General features: G+C 47.1%; 1 protein-coding gene across 3 annotated transcripts in view; it reads right to left on the reverse strand.

The window, feature by feature from the left end:
• Window positions 1-6,346: 6,346 nt before the first annotated feature.
• LITAF (lipopolysaccharide induced TNF factor) overlaps window positions 6,347-24,557 on the reverse strand; it is a 35,730-nt gene continuing 17,519 nt past the window's right edge. For all 3 annotated transcript variants that reach the window (XM_055561707.1, XM_055561708.1, XM_055561706.1), the window contains exons 2-4: window positions 15,354-15,578; window positions 11,698-11,854; window positions 6,347-7,947 (exon numbers count right to left, since the gene is read on the reverse strand). In XM_055561707.1, the coding sequence (XP_055417682.1) occupies window positions 7,839-7,947; window positions 11,698-11,854; window positions 15,354-15,573 (486 nt within the window). In that variant the 5' untranslated portion in view covers window positions 15,574-15,578 and the 3' untranslated portion in view covers window positions 6,347-7,838. The remainder of the gene's footprint in view (window positions 7,948-11,697; window positions 11,855-15,353; window positions 15,579-24,557) is intronic.

Raw genomic sequence — 24,557 nt, forward strand, 5'->3', positions numbered from 1 at the left:
TCCAGGGGATCTTAATCCAGCAATCAAACCCGTCTCCTGAAGTGCAGGTGGATTCTTAAACATCTGAGCCACCAGGGAAACCCTAGAACTGATTGTCAAGTGTTTCTCACTTTCCCTTTTCTCCACCAGACTCTTATTGAGGATACTCGGGTTCGAGGGGACCGTGGGCAGGCGCCTGGGAGAACCCTGTGGCCCTCTGGGCCAACGGGACATTTTCTACTGACCACACTTGGCCAGAATCCACCCACTTACTCGAAGCCGGCCTTGCTCTTCCTGGTATCAAGGGGAAATCCGGAGACAGGAGCTAGAGAAAATGGTTAGGTTTCATTCTTCCAAAGAAAATGGAAGGCATCCAGCGATTCTACCCAGAGAGGGAGACAGAGCAAATGAAATCACGCAAAGACACAGAACAGAAATGAACTTTCCTAACACAGCTTTCAGACTCCTCTGGCACTGAAACATAAAGGCTGCCCCCTGGGCAGAAGAAAACATCAGAATGACTGGATAATTTGAGAGGATGAGGTGCCCTTCCCCCACAAGTAAAATCACTACAGTCGGCTATTTTCCTCCACTTTTCCCTCCTGGTTTGTAACAGGTTGGAAGTGTTAGGTTTTCTTATTTGATGTCTCTCTCTCCCCCTCTACCATCAGTTCCATGAGGCAGAGGTCAGTGCTCCCACCCCGCCCTTTACTGTTTCCCGTGCTGGGCACACAGGTAAACAAAGAATCAACAGTTGAACCTCTCAGAGGCCACACAGGGAGCCGAGATACACCGTCCACCCCTCCTCCTTTTTCAGGCTCAGTGGGAGTGCGGCAGGCGGTAGATGGGTCCCCCCAGGGTAAAGCGGTGGGAGATTCACACGCCGTGGTCCGAAACTCCAAGATGAGACTAGCTGGACAATTACGGGAGAAGGCTAGGCCCTGTCCAGATCACATAAGTCTCTTTCCTGAAGTCAGGAGACCTTCCCAATCACACATACACAGAAAGGCTCCTTGGAGACCAAAGGGGAGTTGTGTCAAGGGACGTTCCACCCAGAGGCCTTTTAGGTCGGATCCATCTTTGTTAAGAGATGCATGCGCACACATGGGAGGATCCTGAGATATAGAAAATATGGGGAGTGAGCCAGGCAAACCAAAATGATTAACCAAAGAAAACCCGGAAGAAATACCCCATAAAAGTGATTCAAGCTGCCACGAGGGCACAAGTCTCGCCCCCCAAGTCCGCTCATGTGCCATCTACATGTACTGCACTTGTTTCTCCCCTCTTAATAAATACTTTACTTTGCTCACTACTTCCTGTCTTTTCTGCAGGAGCCAGGGCCCTTGTCGCTGATCACCAACCAGGTGCTTTCACCACAGCAACCTGGCCTGTCTCTGGCTGGGAAGCCAAGCCTCGCTGCAAGCTGAGGCCTCCCGAGATCACGAGTGCCAGAGGACCGAGTGGGGTTCAGGTCAGCTGAGGATTCGGGGCAGGCCAGCCCAGGGCGCAGGTCTTCTTGCTCCAAGTCCAGCTCTGTCGCTACCAGGCTGCTCCAAACAGTTCACGCTGAAGGACAGAGCAGAATTCTCCAGGCCAGAGCAGTTCCAAATGGTAGTATAATCCAGAAGCGGCTTTACGAAGCCATTGGGGGAATTCCCCAGTGGGCCAATGGCTAAGACTTTGCGCTTCCAATGCAGGAGACCTGGGTTCGATCCCTGGTCAGGGAGATCCCATATGCTGCAACTAGAGTTCACACACCACAAGCAAAGATCCTGAGTGCTGCGACTAAGACTCTGAGGCAGCCAAATAAATAAATAAATATTAAAAAAAAAAAAACTTAAAAAAGAAGCTCTCAGGCAGTTGCTCAAGAAGTTAAAGTGAACTACCATGTGACCCAGCAATTCCAACCCAAAGAGAACTGAAAACATATACCCACACAGAAAACTGCCAATAAATGTTCACAGCGGGCTTATTCACAATCACCAAAATGTGATACAGAGACAAACAAAATGCAGCATACCCCTACGATGGAGTATTATTCAGCCACTGGAAGGAACGAAGCCCTGAGTACATGCTACAGTGTGGATGAACTTTGAAAACGTGACACTCTGTTAAAGAAACCAGATGCGCATGGTCATGCAGTGTGATTGTGTCTATATGAAGTATCCAGAATAGGTAATTCCAGAGAAACAGAAGCAAATGGGCGGTTGCCCAGTGCTGGGGCAGGAGGAGTGACGAGACACTGCTTAATGGGTACGGAGTTTTACGTTGGGCTGATAGAAATGCTTTGGAACTCGATATAAAGGTGGTGGGTTGCCCAACACTGTGCCTGCACCAGGCGTCACTGAATTATACACTTTAATGTTACATGACTGGAGGTTTTGATTAACATATACACACTATTATACATAAAATAGATCATCAACAAACCCACTGTATAGCTCTACTCAATACTCTGTAAGAGCCTGTATGGGAAAAGGCTCTAATTCTTTGTCAGATCAGACATATGCGTATGTATAACTGCATCACTTTGCTGTATGCCGGACGCTATCACAACGATCGTTGTACACAACAATATACACAACTATATTGTGTTGTACACAACTATTGTAACACAACTAACTGTAAAGCAACTATTCTCCAATGTAAAATTTTTTTTAAATGTTACATGAATTTTAGCCTAAAGGAAACAATAAAAAAGCCCCCAGAAAATGGTACCGAAGAACCTATTTGCAGGGCACGAACAGAGACACAGACATAGAGAAGAGACACAGAGGGGGAAGGAGCAGGTGAGACGAGCTGAGAGAGCAACACGGACATATGTACACCATCGCGTGTGAAATAGACAGCTATCAGGAAGCAACTGTATAGCTCAGGGGTCTCAGCTCGGTGCTCTGTGACGTCCTAGAGGGGTGGGATGTGCTGTTGGGAGAGAGGTTCAAGAGGGAGGGGATACATGTATACTTATAGCTGATTCAAGTTACTGCCAACAGCAACCAACACAACACTGTAAACCAATTATCCTCCCATTAAACATAAATTTGAAACAACAGCAACAAAAAGCCAGGGAAGTGTTGGCAGGCAGGGCAGTGCTGGGTCGAGGCTCACGCTTTCCAGGCAGGGGTATCTGGCATCCAAGCTGTACAATTCCTCGGATACAGCAGAAGTCAATTGATGATACATGGATACGTACGGCTGAGCCCCTCTGCTGTTCACCTGAAACTATCACAACATTGTTAATTGGCTCTACCACTAATACAAAACAGTTTTTAAAAAATGATACATGAAAACCACAGACGTGCTAAACTAGAGGTTCCCAGGTGTTGCCCTTGGCACTCACTTTGCACTGTGACTCCCCCCCGTAACAGAGCATCTTCCCAGGACAGACCACTCCATGTCCTCTGCCTGCCTCTTGTCTGTAGAGAAACTTTAGCCAAGGAATAAATTTAATCAGAGAAGTGAGAAAATGCAGACACACAAGAAGAGTCAAGCAACACAAAATAGCAGTAGTGAAGCCATTAAACAAGTCAAGGGCCTTTAGTTTCTCAAGGGCTATCGGTAATATTCTGAGCCATACCCTTTGAGATGTTTTGCAGACCCTAAAACCCCCACGGGGTGAAAGAAGTTAACTGCAGGATGACCAGACAGCAGCGATGAGATAAGCTGCTCCAAATTACAAAACTCTGAGAGCTGGCCTCAAGCAAACGCTAGCAAATTGACCCTGGAATTTTGTACCTAAAGCAATCACGATGATGCTCATCAGGCCAGGGCACCACCAGTTTCAAGGTGATTGTGGGAATGGACTACTGTTCTGCATATAGCTCCGCCCCCTACCTGTGCCTCCCTGAAACTCCCGTTTCAAAGTTCTTGCCCCGATCAACAGCGGGGAGTTGGGTTCTTCTTGAGCAGCAAGCAGCTAAACCTAAACCCAGTAATACTCTCACACATACACAGCTATATAAACACAGGTTTTACAATCCTGTGTTCTCTGAAGACACTGACACGGCGCACACGAGCTACACTGAGTTTGCCCACTTGAGAGACCAGGTACGAGGAGATCACTGAGACAGGGCAGTAAGAATAGTGGAAGTGCTGGGACTTCCCTGGGTAAATGATCCAGCGGTTAAGATTCCATGCTTCCATTGCCAGGAGCGAGGGTTCCATCCCTGACTGGGGAACTAGGACCCTGCAGGCTGTGAGGCACAGCCCCAAAATCCAACCAAACGAACAACAAATGAAGAGATATTATCTGAATAATAAAGAAATGAGCTGCCAAGAGAACCTGAAATGCATGTTCTTAAGTGAAAAAGGCCGCTCTGAGAAGGCTGATTCCCATGTGTATGTTTCCAGCTCTACGACAATCTGGGAGAGGCAAAGCTATACAGCCAGTAAGAACAGTGGCTGGGGGCTAGGGGAGGCGGGCAGGAACAGGAAAGTTTTTAGGGAGTAAAATCACTCTGTATGATCCTGAGATGGTGGATACAGGTCATTCTACATTTGTCCAAACACAGAGAACATACAACAGCAAGAGTGACCCTGATGCCCGCGACGGATGCCGGATGGTGATCACGTATCAGTGTAGGTTCATCAATTGTAACAAACGTGGGGGATGTTGAGAATGGGGGAGGCTATGCATGGGGCAGGGAGTACATGAGAAATCTCTGCATCTTCAGCTCAATTTTGCTACGAACCTAAAACTGCTCTAAAAAAATAACCTGAAAGAGTAAAAAAATTTTAAAAAAAGGTATTTATATGTGTGAACACTTTTCCTCAAACTGCAGAGAACCGTCACAAAACAGTTAAATGCACTCGACTGCACACTTGGCCATGAACTTTTTTCTTTCTTTTTTTTCCCAGTCTTTCCAAGCCTCAGATTCTTGTTTCTTTAACATTCTTCAGACTTAAGAAAAAAAAAAAGAAACCTCCGGGTTTCTCTCTTTCATCGCCCTTGCTGGATCTACTTTCAATTCACTCGTGCGCCCATGAAAAACAGACGACTCATTGTAAACATCTGAGTCATAAATACAGGAGATAACTTTAATAGGATCCAAAATGCAAATCAGAATTTTGTAAGTAAAATTCCAACGTCTACACTTACTCCTACACAGAGATCTTGGAGCCCAGAAAGTTAAAGCAGGACTTTAATATCCCAAACACGGAAGGCTGTCGCTGGGGAGAAAACCGAAGCCAAGTTTGTGTGTGAGTGTATGAAGCCACATTTTATAAATAGTTCAGGGCCCCATAGAAGTGTTCTCGGTAGCAACTGCGGAGCCAGTTGTCCCAGAGAAAACATTTTCATGGGTAATGCTGCGGTCGGCCAGGAATGAGTCACGTGCTCTAAGCTGGCTAAAACAGATGCAATAAACTGATTTCTTTTTGTTAATACGACACAAACCCAAACTTGCATGTACAAGGCCTAGATGGACTCAAGGTATACAAACAAGATATACAGCCATTCAGGGTTTGAAATTCATACAAATTCTTCTTTGAGGTCCAAGTAGATATAAAATAAAGCTCTTGCAATAATTGAATGTGATGCAGTGCTTCCAACAGATTCCCAAGTCCCCAACAAACAGGGCAGCACAAAACAGTCTTTTAATTTGTTAAAAATATACAAATAAGCCTGTACTTAGAACGATAAAATGGAATGTCTACTGAACACTCCAAGCGCCAGGCATCTGATGTTATTTTTCAAGTTCTGCAGACTATATATGTTACAGTCCTTGAAATAGGGCTGTTGTTTTGAAGATTTTGAAGACTCTGCATATGTAATGGATAACAGTTTGAGACAATTTATATGCCACCATCTGAGCAAAACTGCTAAATATGCATGGCCTTCAATTTTGTCAAGAGAAAGAAAAATACGCTCGTGATTGGGGTGAGTGGCAATTTTTCAAAACCAGAAGTTAGGGTTTAAATTGATAAAGTCGTACGGCAATAACACGATTTACCGTCACCTTCCAAAATGAAGTTTTATCACCAGGTAGGAAAAGAGGGGATGACATTCATAGTCCTGACGAGTTACAATGCCCTCCTTCTAGCATCTCACATCTACCCCGATCAATTAACAAAGCATGTTTTGTTCAGAGCATGAATGAGAACAGCTTCCTTCTGTGCATCTTATTAAAACTTGAAAGCTACGGCTTGCTGCCACTGATGATGTTTACTGGGTTCCAACGGCCTCATGTTCAAATCTGACTCACTAGCCATCCACCCAACTCACCATCAGTCATGTTGACATCGCAGGATATTCAGCCTGTCTGAAGTTTTCTATCATGAAGGACTTTGTACTGTTATGGAACAAATAAAGGCTCTTTGTAACAACAGCTGGAAACACAACATAAGACCTTTCTTCACATGGCAAGAATTGATAAATAGTTCACGGAGTGAACCAAAGACTTTATTTTTGAAAAGCAGAGAACAAAGTACTATGAAGTATATCTATAGTCATTGCAAAAATAATTACTGGAAGTTTCAAAACATTAAATGAATAAGCTGAATCAATGGGTTATGACTATAGTTTTCACCCAATATACAGATTTTTGATCAATGTCTAGGCTTTGATTTCTACACAGTATTATTCACATGCATTCCTTGTGCCTATTCATTATCAAAACGGGGACTCTTGAAAGTCGAGCCCGGCTTTGTCTTGATTTCAAAGATGACACAGCAGCGAAGATGACTTGCTGCTTCAGTCCTAGGAATCATGTCTTCCGATGTTATACAAACAAACTGTATTTCTGAAAAATAAAATCCAGACTTCAGAGGCCTTTGAAACAGTCGGGTCCCCACGCTTTTCAGCACCATGGTACCCAGACGTGCTCAAACGTGCTTTGTCTTTCCAAACATCCACTAGGAACCCCAAAAGGGTCCAACTTTAATGAGTTCCATTATAGAGGTTTCTAGGAAACACACTAAATCCACGAAAAGGCAGTGGATGAAATTATCCATTACTTTTCCTGTTAAGGCAAAAAAAAAATAAGTAAGTGTGCATTGGCAAATAGGAAAACGATACCAGTCATAAGGTTATGGAAAATGGTTCTGTAAGTCCCTTCTTTCAAAATTATGCTCAAAGGTGTTTAAGACCAAAAGGAGGTCACAAAAAGTGTTAATATAAAAAACAATCACTCTACCAGAAAAAAGCCCTTCGCGGAAAGTGGCTGAGGATCTGCTCCCAAGGAGGCAGATCAGTGATAAGATCCAGCCTTCTATTTCTAGCCTGCGTTTATGACCTCATGGCTATGTGGGTGTGAATAACCCCTGCTTGTACTTAGAGACAAATTAAGAAATTAAAGTGAACTCATGTGCTATTTAAAAGCCTGCAGCTACAGAATCTGAGAGCCAAGCCCTTAGTCTATAAGGTTGTTGTCATCAGAAGTGGAAACAGATGGCTATGGTGGTAGGCACTAAAGGTTGGTTCAGCCGTACTGGGGCCAGAACAGTTTCAAAATAAGGCAGTCTGGGGCTTCTGATTTGGAGACCACTGAGAGAAAGGCCCACTGAGGCAAGAATAGAAGCCAGCCAGTGGCAAATCACCAGAAGATACTCAGACGGGACAATGATCACAGTAAGATGGAATGACTTGGGGTCACGGTCAGGGGGAGGAGGGAGACAGAAAACCCTGGACCCAGCACTCAAGGAGAATGTCTTTGCATGTCTGTGCATGACTCCAAGCAGTCATTTCTGGGGTTTGGAGGTGTGTGATTTTTGCGATATTTTCCCCCCAAAAGAAGACACGAAGGTGGAGCCCCTGGAGACACAAGACCACCAAGGTAGAGCCTTCACCAGGAGCAGGGGCTGGGTGAAGAGTCGGAGAGGCCTTCCTGCAGCACACGGCTCCCTTCAGGTCTGGCTGAGTCCTACAAACGCTTGTAGGTGCCCAGGAGAGCTTTGCAGTTGGGACAGTGGTGGTCCACGTCCTGCAGGGCGTCCACACAGAAAGGGATGAAGCAGCAGCCTGCGATGCACCTGGAACAAAACAGGCGACACACACGGCATGTTACTGTGATCTGGATGGCAGCCATCAAACAGATACATGCGTGCGTGCTCAAGCTGTGTCCAACTCTGCGACCCCATGGACTGTAGCCCACCAGGCTTCTCTGGCCATGGGATTGTCCAGGCAAGAATATTGGAGCGGGTTACCATGCCCTTCTCCAGGGGGTCTTCCTAACTCAGGGATCAAACCCATGTCTCCTGGGTCCCTTGCATTGGCAGGGGGATTCCTTACCACTGAACCGCCTGGGAAGATATGTCAGAGTCCTAACCCCTGGAACATATGAATGTGATCTTATTTGGAAAAATGGGTCTTTGCAGATGTAATTAAGGATCTCAAGATAGGATCTTCCTTAATCATGTGGGGTGGGCTCCTTAAGCTCAAAGACTGGGGTCCTGATAAGAGAAGAAGACACACAGAAATACAGAGAGGTGAGACTTCCCCGGTGGTGCAGTGGATAAGAATCTGCCTACCAATGCAGGGGACACGGGTTCCAACCCTGGTCAGGCGAAGATTCCATATGCCGTGGGGCGACTAAGCCCCAGCGCCTAGAGCCAGTGCCCCGCAGAGAAGCCACCACCATGAGAAGCCTGAGAGTCACAACGAAGTAGCAGCCTTCGCTCACCGCAACTAGGGAAAGCCTGTGTGCAGCAACAAAGACCCCGTGCAGCCAAAAATAAAATTAACTAATTAATAAGAAAACTCTATCATACTAAATATTCAAAAGAAGAAAGAAATACAGAGAGAGAGACAAAGCCCATGGAAAGACAGAGGCAGAGACAAGAGAGATATAGCCACAGCCCAGAACACCTGGACTTCCAGAAGCTGGAAGAGGCAAGGATAGATTCTGCCCTTAGAGCCTTCCAAAGGAGCGTGGTATCTTGATTTTGGACTTCTGGCTTCCAGAACGCTAAGTCCCTTCAGTCGGGCCCCACTGTATGAGACCCTAAGGACTGTAGCCTACGAGGCTCCTCTGTCCATGGGATTCTCCAGGCAAGAATACTGGAGCAGGTTGCCATGCCCTCCTCTAGGGGATCTTCCCAATCCAGGGATTGAACCCACGTCTCTTACATCTCTGGCATTGGCAGGTGGGTTCTTTACCACTAGCGCCACCTGGGAACCTTCCAGAATGGTGAGAGAAAACAATTCCTTTTGTTTGGAGCCGTCAGGTTTATGGTAATTTGTTACGGCAGCTCCAACTCTCACCAAGGCTGTCAACAACAGACTGTCCTGGGCGTATTATCAACTCTTCGGTCATTGGGGCATCTTTCAAAGTCTTAGATTGCAATCGGCAGACTTCTCTTACAAAGGGCCAGGGAGTACGTGTTTCAGGCTACACGGATCTTATTCTGTCGCTGAAGCGTGAAAGCAGCCACAGATAATCTGTTCATAAAGGGCGTGACATGTTCCAATAAAACTTACAAGGGGCTGGATTTGGCCCCTGGACTGTAGTTTGCTGACTCCTGTCTTGGACTGCTTGTTTTTCCATACAGAGAAGCTGCTTCTCACAGCAGCAACCAAATAAAGTCCCACAAATTATGTCCTTTAACCTACATAAGCCATCATCGGCACACATAGGAAGGACCTCTCGGCAGGAAGGACCTTCCTACAGCCTGAGGTGTAAGAAGAAAGATATTCGGTCTTTGTCTCTGGTTCTTGGCACAGAGCTCCAAGACTCTTGGAATTTCCTGAGTGATGGAGTTGCATCTTCATATTCACAAGGAATCGCTTTCCATCACACCTGAGTGTATGCTACAGAGGGTGTCTGGGGTGGGTCTCTAGACAGGCTCAGGATGGGCTGGTCACCAGAAAGACTAAGTCACTAGAGGCTTACAACTCTCAGCCCCAACCACAGACCTCTGGGGTGGAATAGGGGTTGAGGGGTGAGGGGCTGAGGACTAGGTTATAAAAGCTCTTGAACAACTGTATTTGGAGAGCTTCTGGGTTGGTGGACACATTTATGTCCCAGAAGGTGGCTACATCCCAGCTCCACAGGGACAGAAGCTCTCAGGACCCATCTGGACCTCGCCCTGTTACCCCCTCATCTGGCTCTCCATTTGTCTCCTGTATAATAAGCCGGTAAATGCAAGTCAGACTAGTGCCATTCTGAGTTCTGTGAGCCATTCTAGCGTATTATCAAACCTGAAGAGCAACTAGCAGGATCCCTGACTGGTCCGAAGGACCGGGGATCCAGGACTTTTGACTGGCATCTGAAGTCGGGGGCCAGCTGTGGGAGTGAGCCTTTAAGCTGTGGGGGTCTGTACTGAACTCCAGGTCATTAGTGTCTGAATTGAATGGAATCACTGGACACCCACCTGGTGCTGGAGCATTGGCTGGTGTCAGAAGACACCCCACAGCCTTATACCCAAAGTTGGCCAAAAACACAGTTTAAAAAAAAAAAAAAAAATCAGCATTTTACAGGAAGCCACTGGTTTATATAAAGCATGATCCGAAAGTAACCCGATGAGGAAACAATCTCATGAATGGAATTTCCTATTGCCTAAGCTTACCTGGGTTCACATAAGGGCAGAGATAAGCCTAACCTCTGGCTCCAAGGGTCAATGCACACACACTCACCAAGTTTATCCTCAACAAACCCCGCCACCCTCAAGGGAGGCATTAGCACTCCCAGTTTACAGATGAGGAAACTGGAGCACAGGGAGGCGAAGTCACCTGCCCACAGCCACACAGCAGTGAGAAGCAGGACCTGAGAACACGCTACTGCACATAAGGAAGAAAAAGGAGGAAGGGACACAAAAAGCTGCCTCCATTCGAAAGCCAGGGGCCGATATGGGATAAACTTTTCCATTTTGTCCTTCCCTGATTTCAAAGACAAAGTCAGTTTCAACAGGAACGTCCAAAAGATGATGAACCTCTATGCCGCATTTTCAGTATCCTTTCTTCCCCACTCTATACAAGTCCTCAAGGAAGTCAATTAAGCTCTTAGGGGCTTTGAGCCTCTCTTTGAAATTAGGAAGAGAACTATCACTCCTTCTCTTTTTTAGGTCACAAGCAGAAAATGAGGAAACAGCCAAGCAAGGCTTCTGAAAAGAAACACGCAAAGCCCGCTTCCTTCAAGGAACAGAACGGAGCGCCTGAGGTTTGCCGAGTGACTCACACAACCAGGAATATGGAGGCTGCCTGCCTTTGTTTGGGGGAAAAAAAAAATTACGTGTTGCTTCCTCAAATTTCTCCCAGGACAGAAAGTATTATCTCTTTCAACATAATACCCTCGGTTCAGACATAAATATTTACACACTCCCCTTGTGGAGGCAGCAGAAAGCTACTGGGGGTCATAAAAGGATAAGAAGTTTTGAAGAGACGACTATAAAGTATTTTAATGTACACATTGTTTAAAGCTTCTCTCCGAATCAAACAAACATTATTACTTAGATCATGAAATTCTAGAAGAAAAAGAAATCCCCAAGGGTATCGTCCTGCACAGATGCACCCGGCTGCCTCTCCTGTCGCGACACGCAGGGAGTGGTCTGAGAACAAATGACAGGTGAGCAGCCCCTAGGCCCTGATAGGATCGAGGGCAGGAGTCCCCAGCTGTGCACAATTTCTGGGTTGTAACAACGGGGGCAGGGGAGCTACTGGCATCCAGTGGGGAGAGACCAGAGATGCGAGCTCAACATTCTACAGGGCACACCCCGTAATGGAGAAGAAATCCTGGAGGAGAGGAATTCGGCAGCGCTCAGGGTCTGAGTGGACCCCAGACTTACCCCAGCAGGCACAGGCTCCCGCAGGAGAGCCAGGTGAGGGCGCCTGCGTTGTATGACAGCTGCGTCACAATCATCTTGTTGCAGGAAGGACAACACATCTGGACCGGGCGGTCATAAAAGGAGATGGGCTGCTGCACGTACACCGTCTGCACGGCAACTGATGGGGGGAACAGAACACACCGGCCAATCAGGAAACGAGGGAGACATCCGTTACGTGCGAACCAAGAGGGGCAGGGTCTCGACAGATATCTGCACATCCGTGTTCAGGGCAGCACTGTTCACAAGAACCAAGAGGTAGAAGTGACCCAAATGTCCATCCGTGAATGACTGGATGCACAAAATGTGGTCCATTCATTCAGTGGAATATTACTCAGCCTTAAAAAAGGAAGGATATTCTGACACATTTTACAACGTGGATGGACCTTGAGGGCATTAGGCTAAGCGAAATAAGCCAGTCACAAAAAGACCAATACCCTATGAGTCCACATATAGGAGCCAACCAGAGTAGCCGAATTCACAGAGATAAAAAGAATGGGGACTTCCCTGGCAGTCCAGTGGTTAAGACTTCACCTTCAATGCAGGGGGTGCAGGTTCGATCCCTGGTCGGGGAGCAAAGATCTCACATGCCTTGAGGCCAAATAATCAAAACATAAAACAGAAGCAATATTTTAACGAATTCAATAAAGGTTTTTTAAATGGTCCACATTTAAAAAAAAAAAAAGGCGTAATGGTGGGTGCCAGGGCTGGGGGATAAGAGGGATTACAGCAACCATTTAATGGGTATAGAGTTTGTTTTGTAAAATGTAAAGAGTTCCAGAGATGTGAGGTGGTAGGGATTGCACAAAAATAGGAACATACTTAATGCCACTGAACCGTGCACTGAAATGCTTCAGGCAATCAATTTTATGTGTATTTTACCAAAACAAATTGGGGACTGGGTTAGGAGGAGAAAGATGACAAAAAGAGAAAACAGTGGCAGACTTGAGAATTTTCATTTGAGGGGCTCTTGAAACCTCCACACACAAGATGGCAGGGGGGAGTGGGGGGAGGACTCTGTTTCTGGGGAGACTTGGCCCAGTTCCACCAGGCTTCAAACTCGACCATCTCTGGACTCAAGTGGGGAGCTAACAGAATGCAGATTCCTGGGCCCGGCCCTCAAGATGGTCTGATTCAGCAGGTCTGGGGCAGGGTCCCCAAACCAATTTTTAAGCTTTTGAGTGGTTCTATGAAGGTGGTCTGCACATGGTAATTTCAGAAACAGTGATGTGATGGGTTTTGGCCTCAATTTTCTTCATCCATAGATTAGTGGTTGCCAGGGGTTAGGAGCAGGGGGGTTGAGGGGGTGACTGCTAACGGGAATGGGGTTTCTTTCTGGGGTGATGGAAACGTTCTGGAATGAGTGCTGATGGTTGCACAGCTCTGTGAATATGCTAAAACCACTGAACTGTATACTTTAAGAGAGTGAACTTTATGATATGGGAATTCTATCTCAATAAAGCTGTTATTGAAAAAATGCAGTAAGAGCCGTCGCTGGGATTAAATGGGACAAAGATGGTAAAGAACCTCATCCTGTGCTGGTACACAGTGAATCCTCCGTACACAAGCCTTCGTTTCACATGGGCTCCTTAACTAGCTCCAACGTCCAGAGATGAGGCTGGCACTTACCAAGCCAGGGAATACTGACCAGTTCTTTAAAGTCAGAGGACCATGTTGATACACGCTAGGGGTATATGACGTCACGCTAAAAAGAGAAAATGACGTGGACAACATCCACAAGCATCAGAAGAGCACCAAAGGTGATGGAAATCACGAAGCCCTCAGGGCTTAGTGTGTTCCTTTTGATTTTTGGCCAAGTTGTTGAAGCTCATAGTTCTGTCAAAGTAACTTCCTTCTGTTCTTTTTAATGTTGTTGAAATGCCACTTCTGTGATCTTTGTGTTAGGGGACATTACCACCCAGAGCTAACCAGACTTACTTTTCCTAGAAAGACCTATTAATAGAAAGCTCCTGCACACACACCATCCCCTGCAGAGGAACAGTTCAGTTCAGTTCAGTTCAGTCCCTCAGTCCTGTCTGACTCTCTGCGACCCCATGAATCGCAGCACGCCAGGCCTCCTTGTCCATCACCAACTCCTGGAGTTCACCCAAACTCATGTCCATCGAGTCGGTGATGCCATCCAGCCATCTCATCCTCTGTCGTCCCCTTCTTCTCCTGCCCCCAATTTCTCCCAGCATCAGAGTCTTTTCCAATGAGTCAGCTCTTTGCATGAGGTGGCCAAAGTATTGGAGTTTCAGCTTCAGCATCATTCCTTCCAAAGAACACCCAGGACTGATCTCCTTTAGAATGGACTGGTTGGATCTCCTTGCAGTCCAAGGGACTCTCAAGAGTCTTCTCCAACACCACAGTTCAAAAGCATCAATTCTTCGGCGTTCAGCTTTCTTCACAGTCCAACTTTCACATCCATACATGACCACTGGAAAAACCTTGACTAGACGGGCCTTTGTTGGTAGAGGAGCAGTATTAAAGCACAATTTAGCACTAAGGTAAATTTTAATAAGTTTTTTGGGGCTGCAAGAATGAGTTACTTATTGATCAGAGCAGGATCTATAAAATAGTCTAAAGCCTTGTTATCTTCCATTTGGAGAAGTCAAAGTCACTTCAGCACGACTTTTTTTATTTTTTGGCAATGCAACATGTGAGATCTTAGTTCCCTGACCAGGAATCAAACCTGAATCCCCTGTACTGGGAGCACAGTGTCTTAACCACTGGACCACCAGGGAAGGCCCCCAATTGACAGTTCATGTTTATCCCAGGATTACTCATAGAGCTTTATTTAACCTTAACAGTCCCTGGTTGTAGGTACTTGATGAGCCCCATTTTACAGATGGGGAAAACTGAGGCACAAGGAGGCTGATGAACCCAGGCAGGCTGATGCCGGGGCCCACTCTCTGAGCTGCTTACACTGCATCAGCAACATACCTGAGTGCATCTGAGCAGCAGGAAGTAACAAAGGGAAAGGTCATGAAGAAAGTGCTGGAAGGCACGGAAGTGGCCTGCACTCATGATGAGCTGGGGGTGGGCTGTAGCCTACCCATTCCTCGATCGCTGCATTCTCTCCCTCTCCTATTCCACCCCTAGCCTCAGGGCAAGGGTTCTCCAGACAAACCTCAGCAGCAAGGGCGAGAGCCTCGCAAATCAAGCTCCCATTCCCACATTTTTCTGGGATAGTTGGTCATCCCCCTGTGATGAACACCAGAGGACTAGCTGATGTCCAATCTGGGAAAGCTCATGAACCATGCCTTATATTATGGAAAAGCCAAGAGGCTCCCTGACGTGGAACCCAAAACTAGATGTGAAATTTCAGAACAGGGAAAGCTGACTGACTGCCTAGATTTGGGCAGAGTCGCTTTGGTGGCTCTCCTTTTAAAAAAAAAAAAGTATTTTTATCAATTTGAAAGTAAAAGTGGTAGTCACTCATGTCTGACTATGACCCCATGGATGGTAGCCCACTAGGCTCCTCTGTCCATGGAATTCTCCAGGCAAGAATACTGGAGTGGGTTGCCATTCCCTTCTCCAGGGGATCTTCCCGACCCAGGGATCGAACCTGTGCCCTCTGCAGTAGAAGGGAAGGGGGCCGGCAAGTTGTACGTACGTACTTGCATTGGCATTGGGGACAGGCACTGGCTGGGTGTAGTAGGCAGGTGGGTTCATCCCCTTCCCATCCGGGCCCGTCATGAGCCCCGTGTTCGGCCCAGGCGTGGGTGCTGGAGGTGTGGGGTAGTAACTGTTGACGGCCACCGTCTCTTCATAGGATGGGGGTGCGGTCGGCACCGCGGAGGGCCCAGCGGCCGCCTGGTAGGATCCTGGAACAGACATTTTACCTAAAGCAAAACCAGAAGACACCAGATCAGCAACTCCATGGACATCCCCGCCCCCGTCCCGTCTCTTCATTTCTACCCTCAGTCTTTCATTTTCTTCCTGATAAACAGATGATCAGGAAATGACCAGTATCCAGCCTTGTTCAAAAGCCACAAAAGGAATGACCATCAGCCCTTCCAGACCCAGGAAGGACCACCTTAACAAGAGATTCCCTATGTAAAGCTAAAAGGTAGAGCACTTCCCTGGTGGTCCAGGGGTTAAGACTCTGCACTTCTCCTGCAGGGGGCACGTGTTTGATCCCTGGTCAGGGAACTAAGATCCCACATGCTGACCAAAAAAAAAAAATGATTGCCTTGGGTACTGCACATCCTTTGCATTTTCATTGAAATAAATAAATAAAAGGTAGATAATAACAAGAGAAAAATCACCCAAAACTAGAAATTTACCAGGGGAGGGGCTTCCCTGGTGGCTCAGTGGTAAAAAATCTGCCTAAGACGGGAAGATCTCACATGCCTCAAAGCAACAAAGCCAATGCACCACTATTGAGCCTGTACTCTAGACCTCGTGCACTGCAGCTACTGAAGCCCGCAGGCCCCAGAGCCTGCGCTCCGCAACAAGAGAAGCCACTGCAATGAGAAGCCCATGTACCGCGACTAGAGAGTAGCCCACCGCCCCCTCCCCATCGCCACAACTAGAGAAAATCCGGAGCAGCAACGAAGACAAAAGTAAATTAAATTACGGAAAAAAGAGAGAGAGGGAGAAAAAATCCCCAAGGCAAACATCAGCCAAATGTGAGCAGAAGCTTTTTCACACTTGAAACCATCACCTAACCACAATCTCACATCTAATGTTTTTTCTTTCGTCGCTTTCTTTCATTAATCGCTGCAACTTTTACTCAGTTTCAGGGGACAGAAAAAACAAAGGCCTTCAAAGCCCAACTACAAACTATGGCAAAAGGAATACTGAGCAAAACAAGCCAGATGCCAAGAAATGCATGCCACGTAATGCTAGATACCTGAAGTCCAGAAAGGAACCCTGGGGCTAGAAGTCAAGAAAGTGATTAATTTGGGAAGGGGAAGTGGAGTCTAGAAGCAGGGGAAGGGGGTTAGTCATGTTCTCTTTCTTCATCTGGGGTGGTTACATAGGAATGTCCACTTTGTGAAAACTAGAGTTGTACAATTATGTGCCCTTTTTTTGTATATATGTTAGAGGTTTTTATTTCACTCCTTACCATGCATTCATTAAGTTATTCTGGGGAGTATTTGTAGCTTTTAATATATCTGATTACAATCGACAGCCTAAGTAATAGGAAAAATATTCTTTAATATGGTATGTTGTTGCTGTTGTTTTAGTCGCTAAGTCGTGTCCATCGCTTTTGCAACCCCATGGACTGCAGCCTGCCAGGCTCCCCCATCCCTGGGATTCTCCAGGCAAGAACACTGGAATGGGTTGCCATTTCCTTCTCCAATATGTTATAGTTTTTTTTAAAAGTAAACACACAGGCACACACACACCAAGCAGTTCACATTTTGACAAACGAGAATCAGAGCACATATTTCCTTTTGTGAGGGCAAAGAAAAGTCTTTTTTTTTCCCCCGCAGAGCTGATGCCTGCCTAGAATTACATGGCCTGGACCCGGGGCGTGTTCCTGTCTGCGGTCCCATGCTCGGCCGCCCCCGGGGCCGCTGGAGAAGGACACAGTGCCGTCCTTTGTCTGGTTCTGCTTTCCAGTGGGGCAGGGCTAAGGCTGAGTTAGAAGATCCATTCAAACCTGTCTCAGGAGAAACGAGGCCCCGAGCTCTGAGGGCGGTGAGCCACGGGCTGGGGGCTTGGCTGGCCTGGCGCTGCTTCCCACGCACCCTGCCTCTTCTTCTAGAACCCGTGGGAAGCAGAGGCAACCATTCATTCTGCCACAGGGAAAGGGGGAGACTCCTTCAAGGACACTCTGCTTTTCAGCCCAGCCCGAAAGAGGAGATTTCTCTGGGGGAAGAGATGAAAGGGCTTTCAAAGTGGAAAGAGAGGCATGGGAAAATGAACGTGCAGAAAAATCAATCAGTAAAGCCAGACAGGTCGGGGCTGGGTTCTAGAAAATTTTGAAAGTCCTATGGAGATGTTTGGACCTTATTCTATAAGCCTGGACTGTCCAAGGGAACTTTCTGGAATGGGGGAAATGGTCTCTATGTGGGCTGTCCATTATAGTCGCCAGCAACCACACAAGGCTGGCTGAACACTTGAAATGTGACCGAGGAACAGAATGGCTAAAATTATATTTAAGTGATTTAAATTTAAAATAGAATATGGGGGTGGGGTGGGTGGCGGGGGTGTTCCCTGGAGGCTCGGTGGTAAAGAATCAGCCTGCCAACGCAGGAGAAACAGTTCGATCCCTGATCTGGGAGGATCCCACATGCCTCGGAGCAAGTAGGCCCATGGGCCTCAACTGTTGAGCCTGTGCTCTAGAGTCTGGGAGCCGCAGTTACTGAAGCCCTCGTGCCTACAGCCTGTGCTCCACAAGAGAAGCCCGTGCACGCCATGAAGAGTAGCCCTTGCTCGCCACAGCTAGAGAAAGCCTGCACACAGCAACGAAGAGCCAGAACATCCAAAAAATAAACAAACCTTAAAAAAAGAAAATCGAAATAGGATACAGGGAACTCCCTGGCAGTCCAGTAGTTAGGACTCTCTATACTTTCACTGCTGACAGCCCAGCTTCAATCCCTAGCTGGGGAACTAAGATTCCCACAAGCTGTGCAGCGAAGTCAGAACAACAAAAACAAAAACAAAAGGATACACGATTCATTCATCAGAACACTTTTTTGTAAGTCTGGGATGCCTTGGGTATGTGAATCTACTTTTTCAACAGCAAACTGAAGGAACTCTGAATCAAGATCAAATGTTTCTGATAAAATTTTAGCATCCAATTTGGGATGTGATGTAAATGTAAAATACACCCTGGATGTCAAAACATTTAAAAAATGTTAATGGCTGAGCACCGAAGAATTGATGCTTTTGAACTGTGGTGTTGGAGAAGACTCTTGAGAGTCCCTTGGACTGCAAGGAGATCCAACCAGTCCATTCTGAAGGAGATCAGCCCTGGGATTTCTTTGGAAGGAATGATGCTAAAAGCTGAAACTCCAGTACTTTGGCCACCTCATGCGAAGAGTTGACTCATTGGAAAAGACTCTGATGCTGGGAGGGATTGGGGGCAGGAGGAGGAGGGGACGACAGAGGATGAGATGGTTGGATGGCATCACTGACTTGATGGACGTGAGTCTGAGTGAACTCCGGGACTTGGTGATGGACAGGGAGGCCTGGTGTGCTGTGATTCATGGGGTCGCAAAGAGTCGGACAGGACTGAGGGACTGAACTGAACTGAACTGAATGTGAAATATCTCATTCATAATTTTTTTATATGTCTCCACATCAAAATGCCTGGAAAATCTATACTATTGCCTGGAAAATCCCATAGACAGAGGAGCCTGGTAGGCTACAGTCCATGGGGTCGCTAAGACTTGGACACGACTGAGCGACTTCACTTCACTTCTCACATCAAAATGATATTTTTAGATAGCCAGAATTAATATGTTGGTAAAGTTCATTTTGGGCTCCCCAGGTGGTAAAGAATCCACCTGCCAATGCAGGACACACAAGAGACTTGGGTTTGATCACTGATCGGGAAGATCCCCTGGAGCAGGAAATGACAGCCCACTCCAGTATTCTTGCCTGGAAAATCCCATGGACAGAGGACCCTGGTGGGCTACAGTCCATGGGGTCACAAACAGTCGTACACGATTTAGCGTGCATGCTTTTTAAAGTTCATTTCACCTGTTTCTTTTTACTTTTCAAAATGTGGTTGTGTTCATCGCTCTCAGTCATGTCCAACTCTTTGCCACCCAGTGGATTGTAGCCCGCCAGGCTCCTCTATCCATGGAATTCTCCAGGCAAGAATACCGGAGTGAGTTGCCATTTCCTTCTCCAGGGGACCTTCCCAACCCAAGGACTGAACCCAGATCTCCCACACTGCAGGTGGATTCTTAAATGTGGCTACTAAACAATTTTGACAGAGAAGGCAATGGCAACCCACTCCAGTACTCTTGCCTAGAAAATCCCATGGGCGGAGGAGCCTGGTAGGCTGCAGTCCATGGGGTCGCTAGGCGTCGGACACGACTGAGCGACGTCACTTTCACGCATTGGAGAAGGAAATGGCAACCCGCTCCAGTGTTCTTGCCTGGAGAATCCCAGGGACGGGGGAGCCTGGTGGGCTGCTGTCTATGGGGTCGCACAGAGTCGGACACGACTGAAGCGACTTAGCAGCAGCAGCAGTAGCAAAAAATTTTGAATTGCCTACATGGCTCTCTTTCTGGTCCTATGGGACAGTGATGGGAGCCACGGAAGGTTCTAGAAGAAAGGTTCACCCTAGACAGGGCAAAGGAAGCAGAAGGTCTGTAAGAGAAACAAGAAACACAGTTCCGAAGGCCCCTATGTGTGGGTGGGGCTGGGGGTCTACAGTACAGGAGGAGTTAACTATAAGGACCACAGGACATCTCTGCAAAAACAGGTTTAGGGTTTAAAACCAAGACAGACTGTGAAAAGCGGTTAAAGTTCATAATTGTGTCAATTTCCTCTGGTACCCAGAAACAGAAGAAGTGGGCGGGGAAGCTGGCCACAGACCTCAGCCCCAGGACACGCCTCTACCAGGGTCACCTCCGAAGTCGCCTACTGGCCCCTCCAGGCTGTCCCCCGCCAGCCGCACCCCACGGCCCCTATCTGTGGACTGGGCTGGAGGAGACCCAGCTGGGAGAACACAGTCGCCTGGGGCTTCCAGGTAATTTACATCTGTGCTGACCGTCAAGGACTCACTGTCCCTTCCTGTCTCAGGAAAGGCAGCCCCCGGAGCTGCCCGCGCCACTTATTATGAAAAATGAGTCATATTTAAAACACCACAAGAGCAGAAAGCATCTCAGGGGTGGGGGTGGGGGGTCCAGAAAATCTAAAACACAGTTGCAAGCAGAGTGCTTTGTGAGGGGAAAGGGCTTCCCTGGTGGCTCAAATGATAAAGACTCTGCCTGCGATGCAGGAGACCTGGGTTCAGTCCCTGGGTCCGGAAGATCCCCTGGAGAAGGAAATGGCAACCCACACCAGTATTCTTGCCTGGAAAATTCCATGGACAGAGGAGCCCAGTGGGTTACAGTCTATGGGGTAGCAAAGAGTTGGACACGACTGAGCGATTGCCTCTCTCCTCCGAAAGGAAAGAAACTCGGCCGGGAATTGTGAACTGTGCTGTTGAAGCAGAACATACAGGAGTGAGAAAGCTGGGGGGAGGCGGGGTTCTTTCCAAGACATCTCAAGGAAGGAAGGCCCTGGGTTTCTGTTCTGGAAATGAACACCCACCCACCCTTGCCCCCTTTTATTAGCCGTCATCAGCTTCCTTGTAGTCACGTCCTATTTTCTGGAACTTTAGGACACTGTCTCTTGGGAACACGGCTTTTGGATCAAACAGCCACATAAACACGCTCATAATTCTGAAAAGAACAAGAGCCAACAGCCTAGAATGGGTTGTGTGTGTGTGTGTGTTTTTTAAGAAAAAAACATAACCAGCTGCTTCAAAAGCTTTCTAAATAAATTCCACAGCCTGCTTTCTTCCCCAAGGCCCCAGGCCAGGAAATGCCACTTCAGTGAGTCCCCATTTTTTTTTTGCCCCCCTCTCGCCATCCCCCATTTCTTTTTAATTTGATTTCCCCCAAGATCAGGAGGCCCACCAAGCCACCCACTTAACCACCCTTCCAGAATGGGTGGTTCTTCAACTGGCCTCCATCCGCTCCTCCTTTCCCCCACAATGTGAAACGCTTAAGGGCAGACGGACATTCAGACACAGACAGACACATGGGGACACATGGAGACACCCTCCACTGCCAGCAGAGAACACGTTATGGCTCCCGAGCACAATTCCATGGAAGACATGTGGGACAAACTAGAAACCACAGGAAAGCAGCTCTGAGTTTAACAAAACGGCAAAGCCGCAGCTCTGCCACGAAAAAAGCACAGCCTTGAGAACCCTTTGGTTGCCCCCGGGGTGGCTTGGGTACAGGCCTCTGCAGAACTCAGGTTGCCATAGTTACGGGGAGCTTTGTGGGGGAAATAAAGGAACAAACAAGGGGGTCTCCCTCCTCCCTCCCCAGTAGTTTAACTTTGTCATTAAGCCCCTGAGAGTGGCTTTTCTCGACTGTCCATTTAAAAGGACACATTGAAGGGGACTCTCCACCCACCTTCCACCTGCCCCCACAGGAATCAGGGAAATGTTAAGGGCTGGAGATTTCTCTTCTCACCATCTCAGAATGACTCTTTTATTTAGCTCCTTCCAAATCCAGAGAGAGGCATTTCAAACTCATTTTTTAAACATGGAAAATGTGACTGGGGCTGGCCTCCCGGGCACGCGACCCGTGTAGTCCCACGGGACCCTATGGGCACAAGGGCCTGCCAAGCTCAGTTGAATGCGGCCGCCATCCTGAAATTCCAAATACTTCTTGAACCAGGGGCCCTGCCTTTCCACGCTGCACTGGGGCCGAATGTTATGTAGCTGAATGCAACCACTGGTTATAAAAAAGAGGCATTTCTGAGGCACGAAGAGATGCATTCCTGGAGCAAGAAGAACTAGGACTGACCTCGGAAATTGGCCCGCGACCAGCTGCACCAACCTGGCCCCCATTTTCTCATCCACAAATATGCCTATTGGAAGTCTGGGGTCCCTAACTGAAAACATCCCTTGTTCCAAGTCTCAGCGATTTGCTGGGTGGGTGAAAGTTACTCTCTTAAATGGTCAGGGAGGGTTATACCGCTATTTATTCCTGGGCCTACAGAAGTGAGTCTGGGACTAGCTCATTCATTGAACCCAGTTCAGAGCAGGACTTCCCAACCTTGCTTTCATTACAGCTGTCTCCCCTCTTTTCCTCTCCCCCTTCCTCAAGGGAAAAAAAAAAAATTATATTCAAATTCAATTAATGAATTTGAATATAATTTAATTTCCACCTAACAAGAGAAATTAAATACTAAGAAATAAGACTTGGTTGGGCAGGGTTGCGTTTTGGAGGGCCACACATCACTGTGATATCTAAGATTTTTTTTGCCCCCTCTCCCCTCCCCTAAGAACTGATTTTTCCCCATGGGTCCTCACTGAGAACCCACTATTTGGAAAGAGGTATTAATATTTGAGTATCCCCAATCACCCACATTTATTCATTGAGTCCTTCTGATATGTGACCCCTCTTTCTTGGTGTCATAAATGCAATTGTCCGAACTCATTCCTTTTACCGACCAAGTCCTAGGGTCCTTGACATCCGCATGTTCTTTTCCAGGCAGGCCCAGCCCTCTTGCAACTTCAATCTCATGAGCCATGAGAAAGGGAGGTAGATGGAGTAAGGGGGGATCAGCCTAGGGGACACTTCCTTCTGCTGTACGGGGGCCAAGCAGGGCTGGGCTCGCTGGCGTCCGCTTCCTCCTACACGGGTCACTCCTCTGGGTCTTGAATCTGCTGGGTCCTCACCCCAGGAAGAAGGTAAAGGGTGCTCAGGGGTTGCAGATAAGCAGCCTTATTTTGGCATCTTTGAATACAGAGGTCCTACTTGGCTGAGCAGTATCTACTACTCATACCCCAACCACCCCAGATTCACAACTGCATTAAGATGAACCATAACGGGCTCTTACTTTACTGCAAGGGGCCCTGTAATTCACACCCTTAACTGCCATCATCCCATCCCCACAACAGTGAGTCAGGAATGAAAAATTACAATACCATCAACCTGTTTTACAAATGAAAAAACCAGGTAACATACAAGGGAACTCCCATAGTTATCAACTGCTTTCTCAATGGAAACTCTACAAACCAGAAGCGAATGGCACGAAATATTTAAAGTGATGAAAGAAAATAAATTACAACCAAGAATACTCTACTCAGCAACTCTCGTTCAGAGTTGATGGAGAAATCAAAAGCTTTACAGACAAGCAAAAGTTAAGAGAGTTTAGCACCAACAAACCAGCTTTACAACAAATACTAAAGAAACTTCTCTAGGCAAGCAACACAAGAGAAGGAAAAAACCTACAAAAAATAAACCCAAAACACTTAAGAAAATGGTAATAGGATCATACATGTCGATCATCACCTTAAATGTAAATGGATTAAATGCACCAACCAGAAGAGACTGGTGGGATGGATACAAAAACAAGACCCATATATACCCTGTCTAAAAGAGACCCACCGCAGACCTAGGGACACTTACAGATGAAAAGTAAGAGGATGGGAGAAGGTATTCCATGCAAATAGAAATCAAAAGAAAGTTGGACCAGCAATACTCATTATCAGACAAAATAGACTTCAATACAAATGAAAAAACTGGGCACCCAGAGAGGTTGAGCATCTTGTCCAAAGTCACACAGACGAAATGGCAGGGTTGGGGTTAAAACCCATGCCCCTTTGGACTCTGGAGCTCTTTAGAACTCACCAAAATACCTCCCAGGCTGGGAGATCCAGACACAATCAGCAACTCATAACACCTCAAAGAAATGTGAAAGGAAAATCAATTGAACCCAAGGTGACAGGTCACCTCTTTTTTTCTCTACCTCCCTCACACTTCTGAAGATTAATTTCCAGACTCTCACACCACATACCCAAGACAAGATTCTAAAATACACCTGCCCATTTATGGACTCTGGGGCTTCCCAGATGGCGCAGTTGGTAAAGAATCCACCTGTCAATGCAGGAGGTGCTGGAGACATGGGTTTGATTCCTGAGTGGGGAAGATCTCCTGGGGGAAGAAATGGCAACCCACTCCAGTATTCTTGCCTGGAAAAGCCCCTGGACAGAAGAGCCTGGCGGGCTACAGTCCATGTCGCAAAGAGTCGGACATGACTTAAGTGACTGAACAACAGCAACAACAAATTAAGGACTCCCAACTAATTTTGTCACCGAGGACTTACAATTCAAAATGATCTGC

The sequence above is a fragment of the Bubalus kerabau genome, chromosome 23 (genome assembly GCF_029407905.1).
Source record: "Bubalus kerabau isolate K-KA32 ecotype Philippines breed swamp buffalo chromosome 23, PCC_UOA_SB_1v2, whole genome shotgun sequence".
NCBI classification, from domain to species: domain Eukaryota; kingdom Metazoa; phylum Chordata; class Mammalia; order Artiodactyla; family Bovidae; genus Bubalus; species Bubalus kerabau.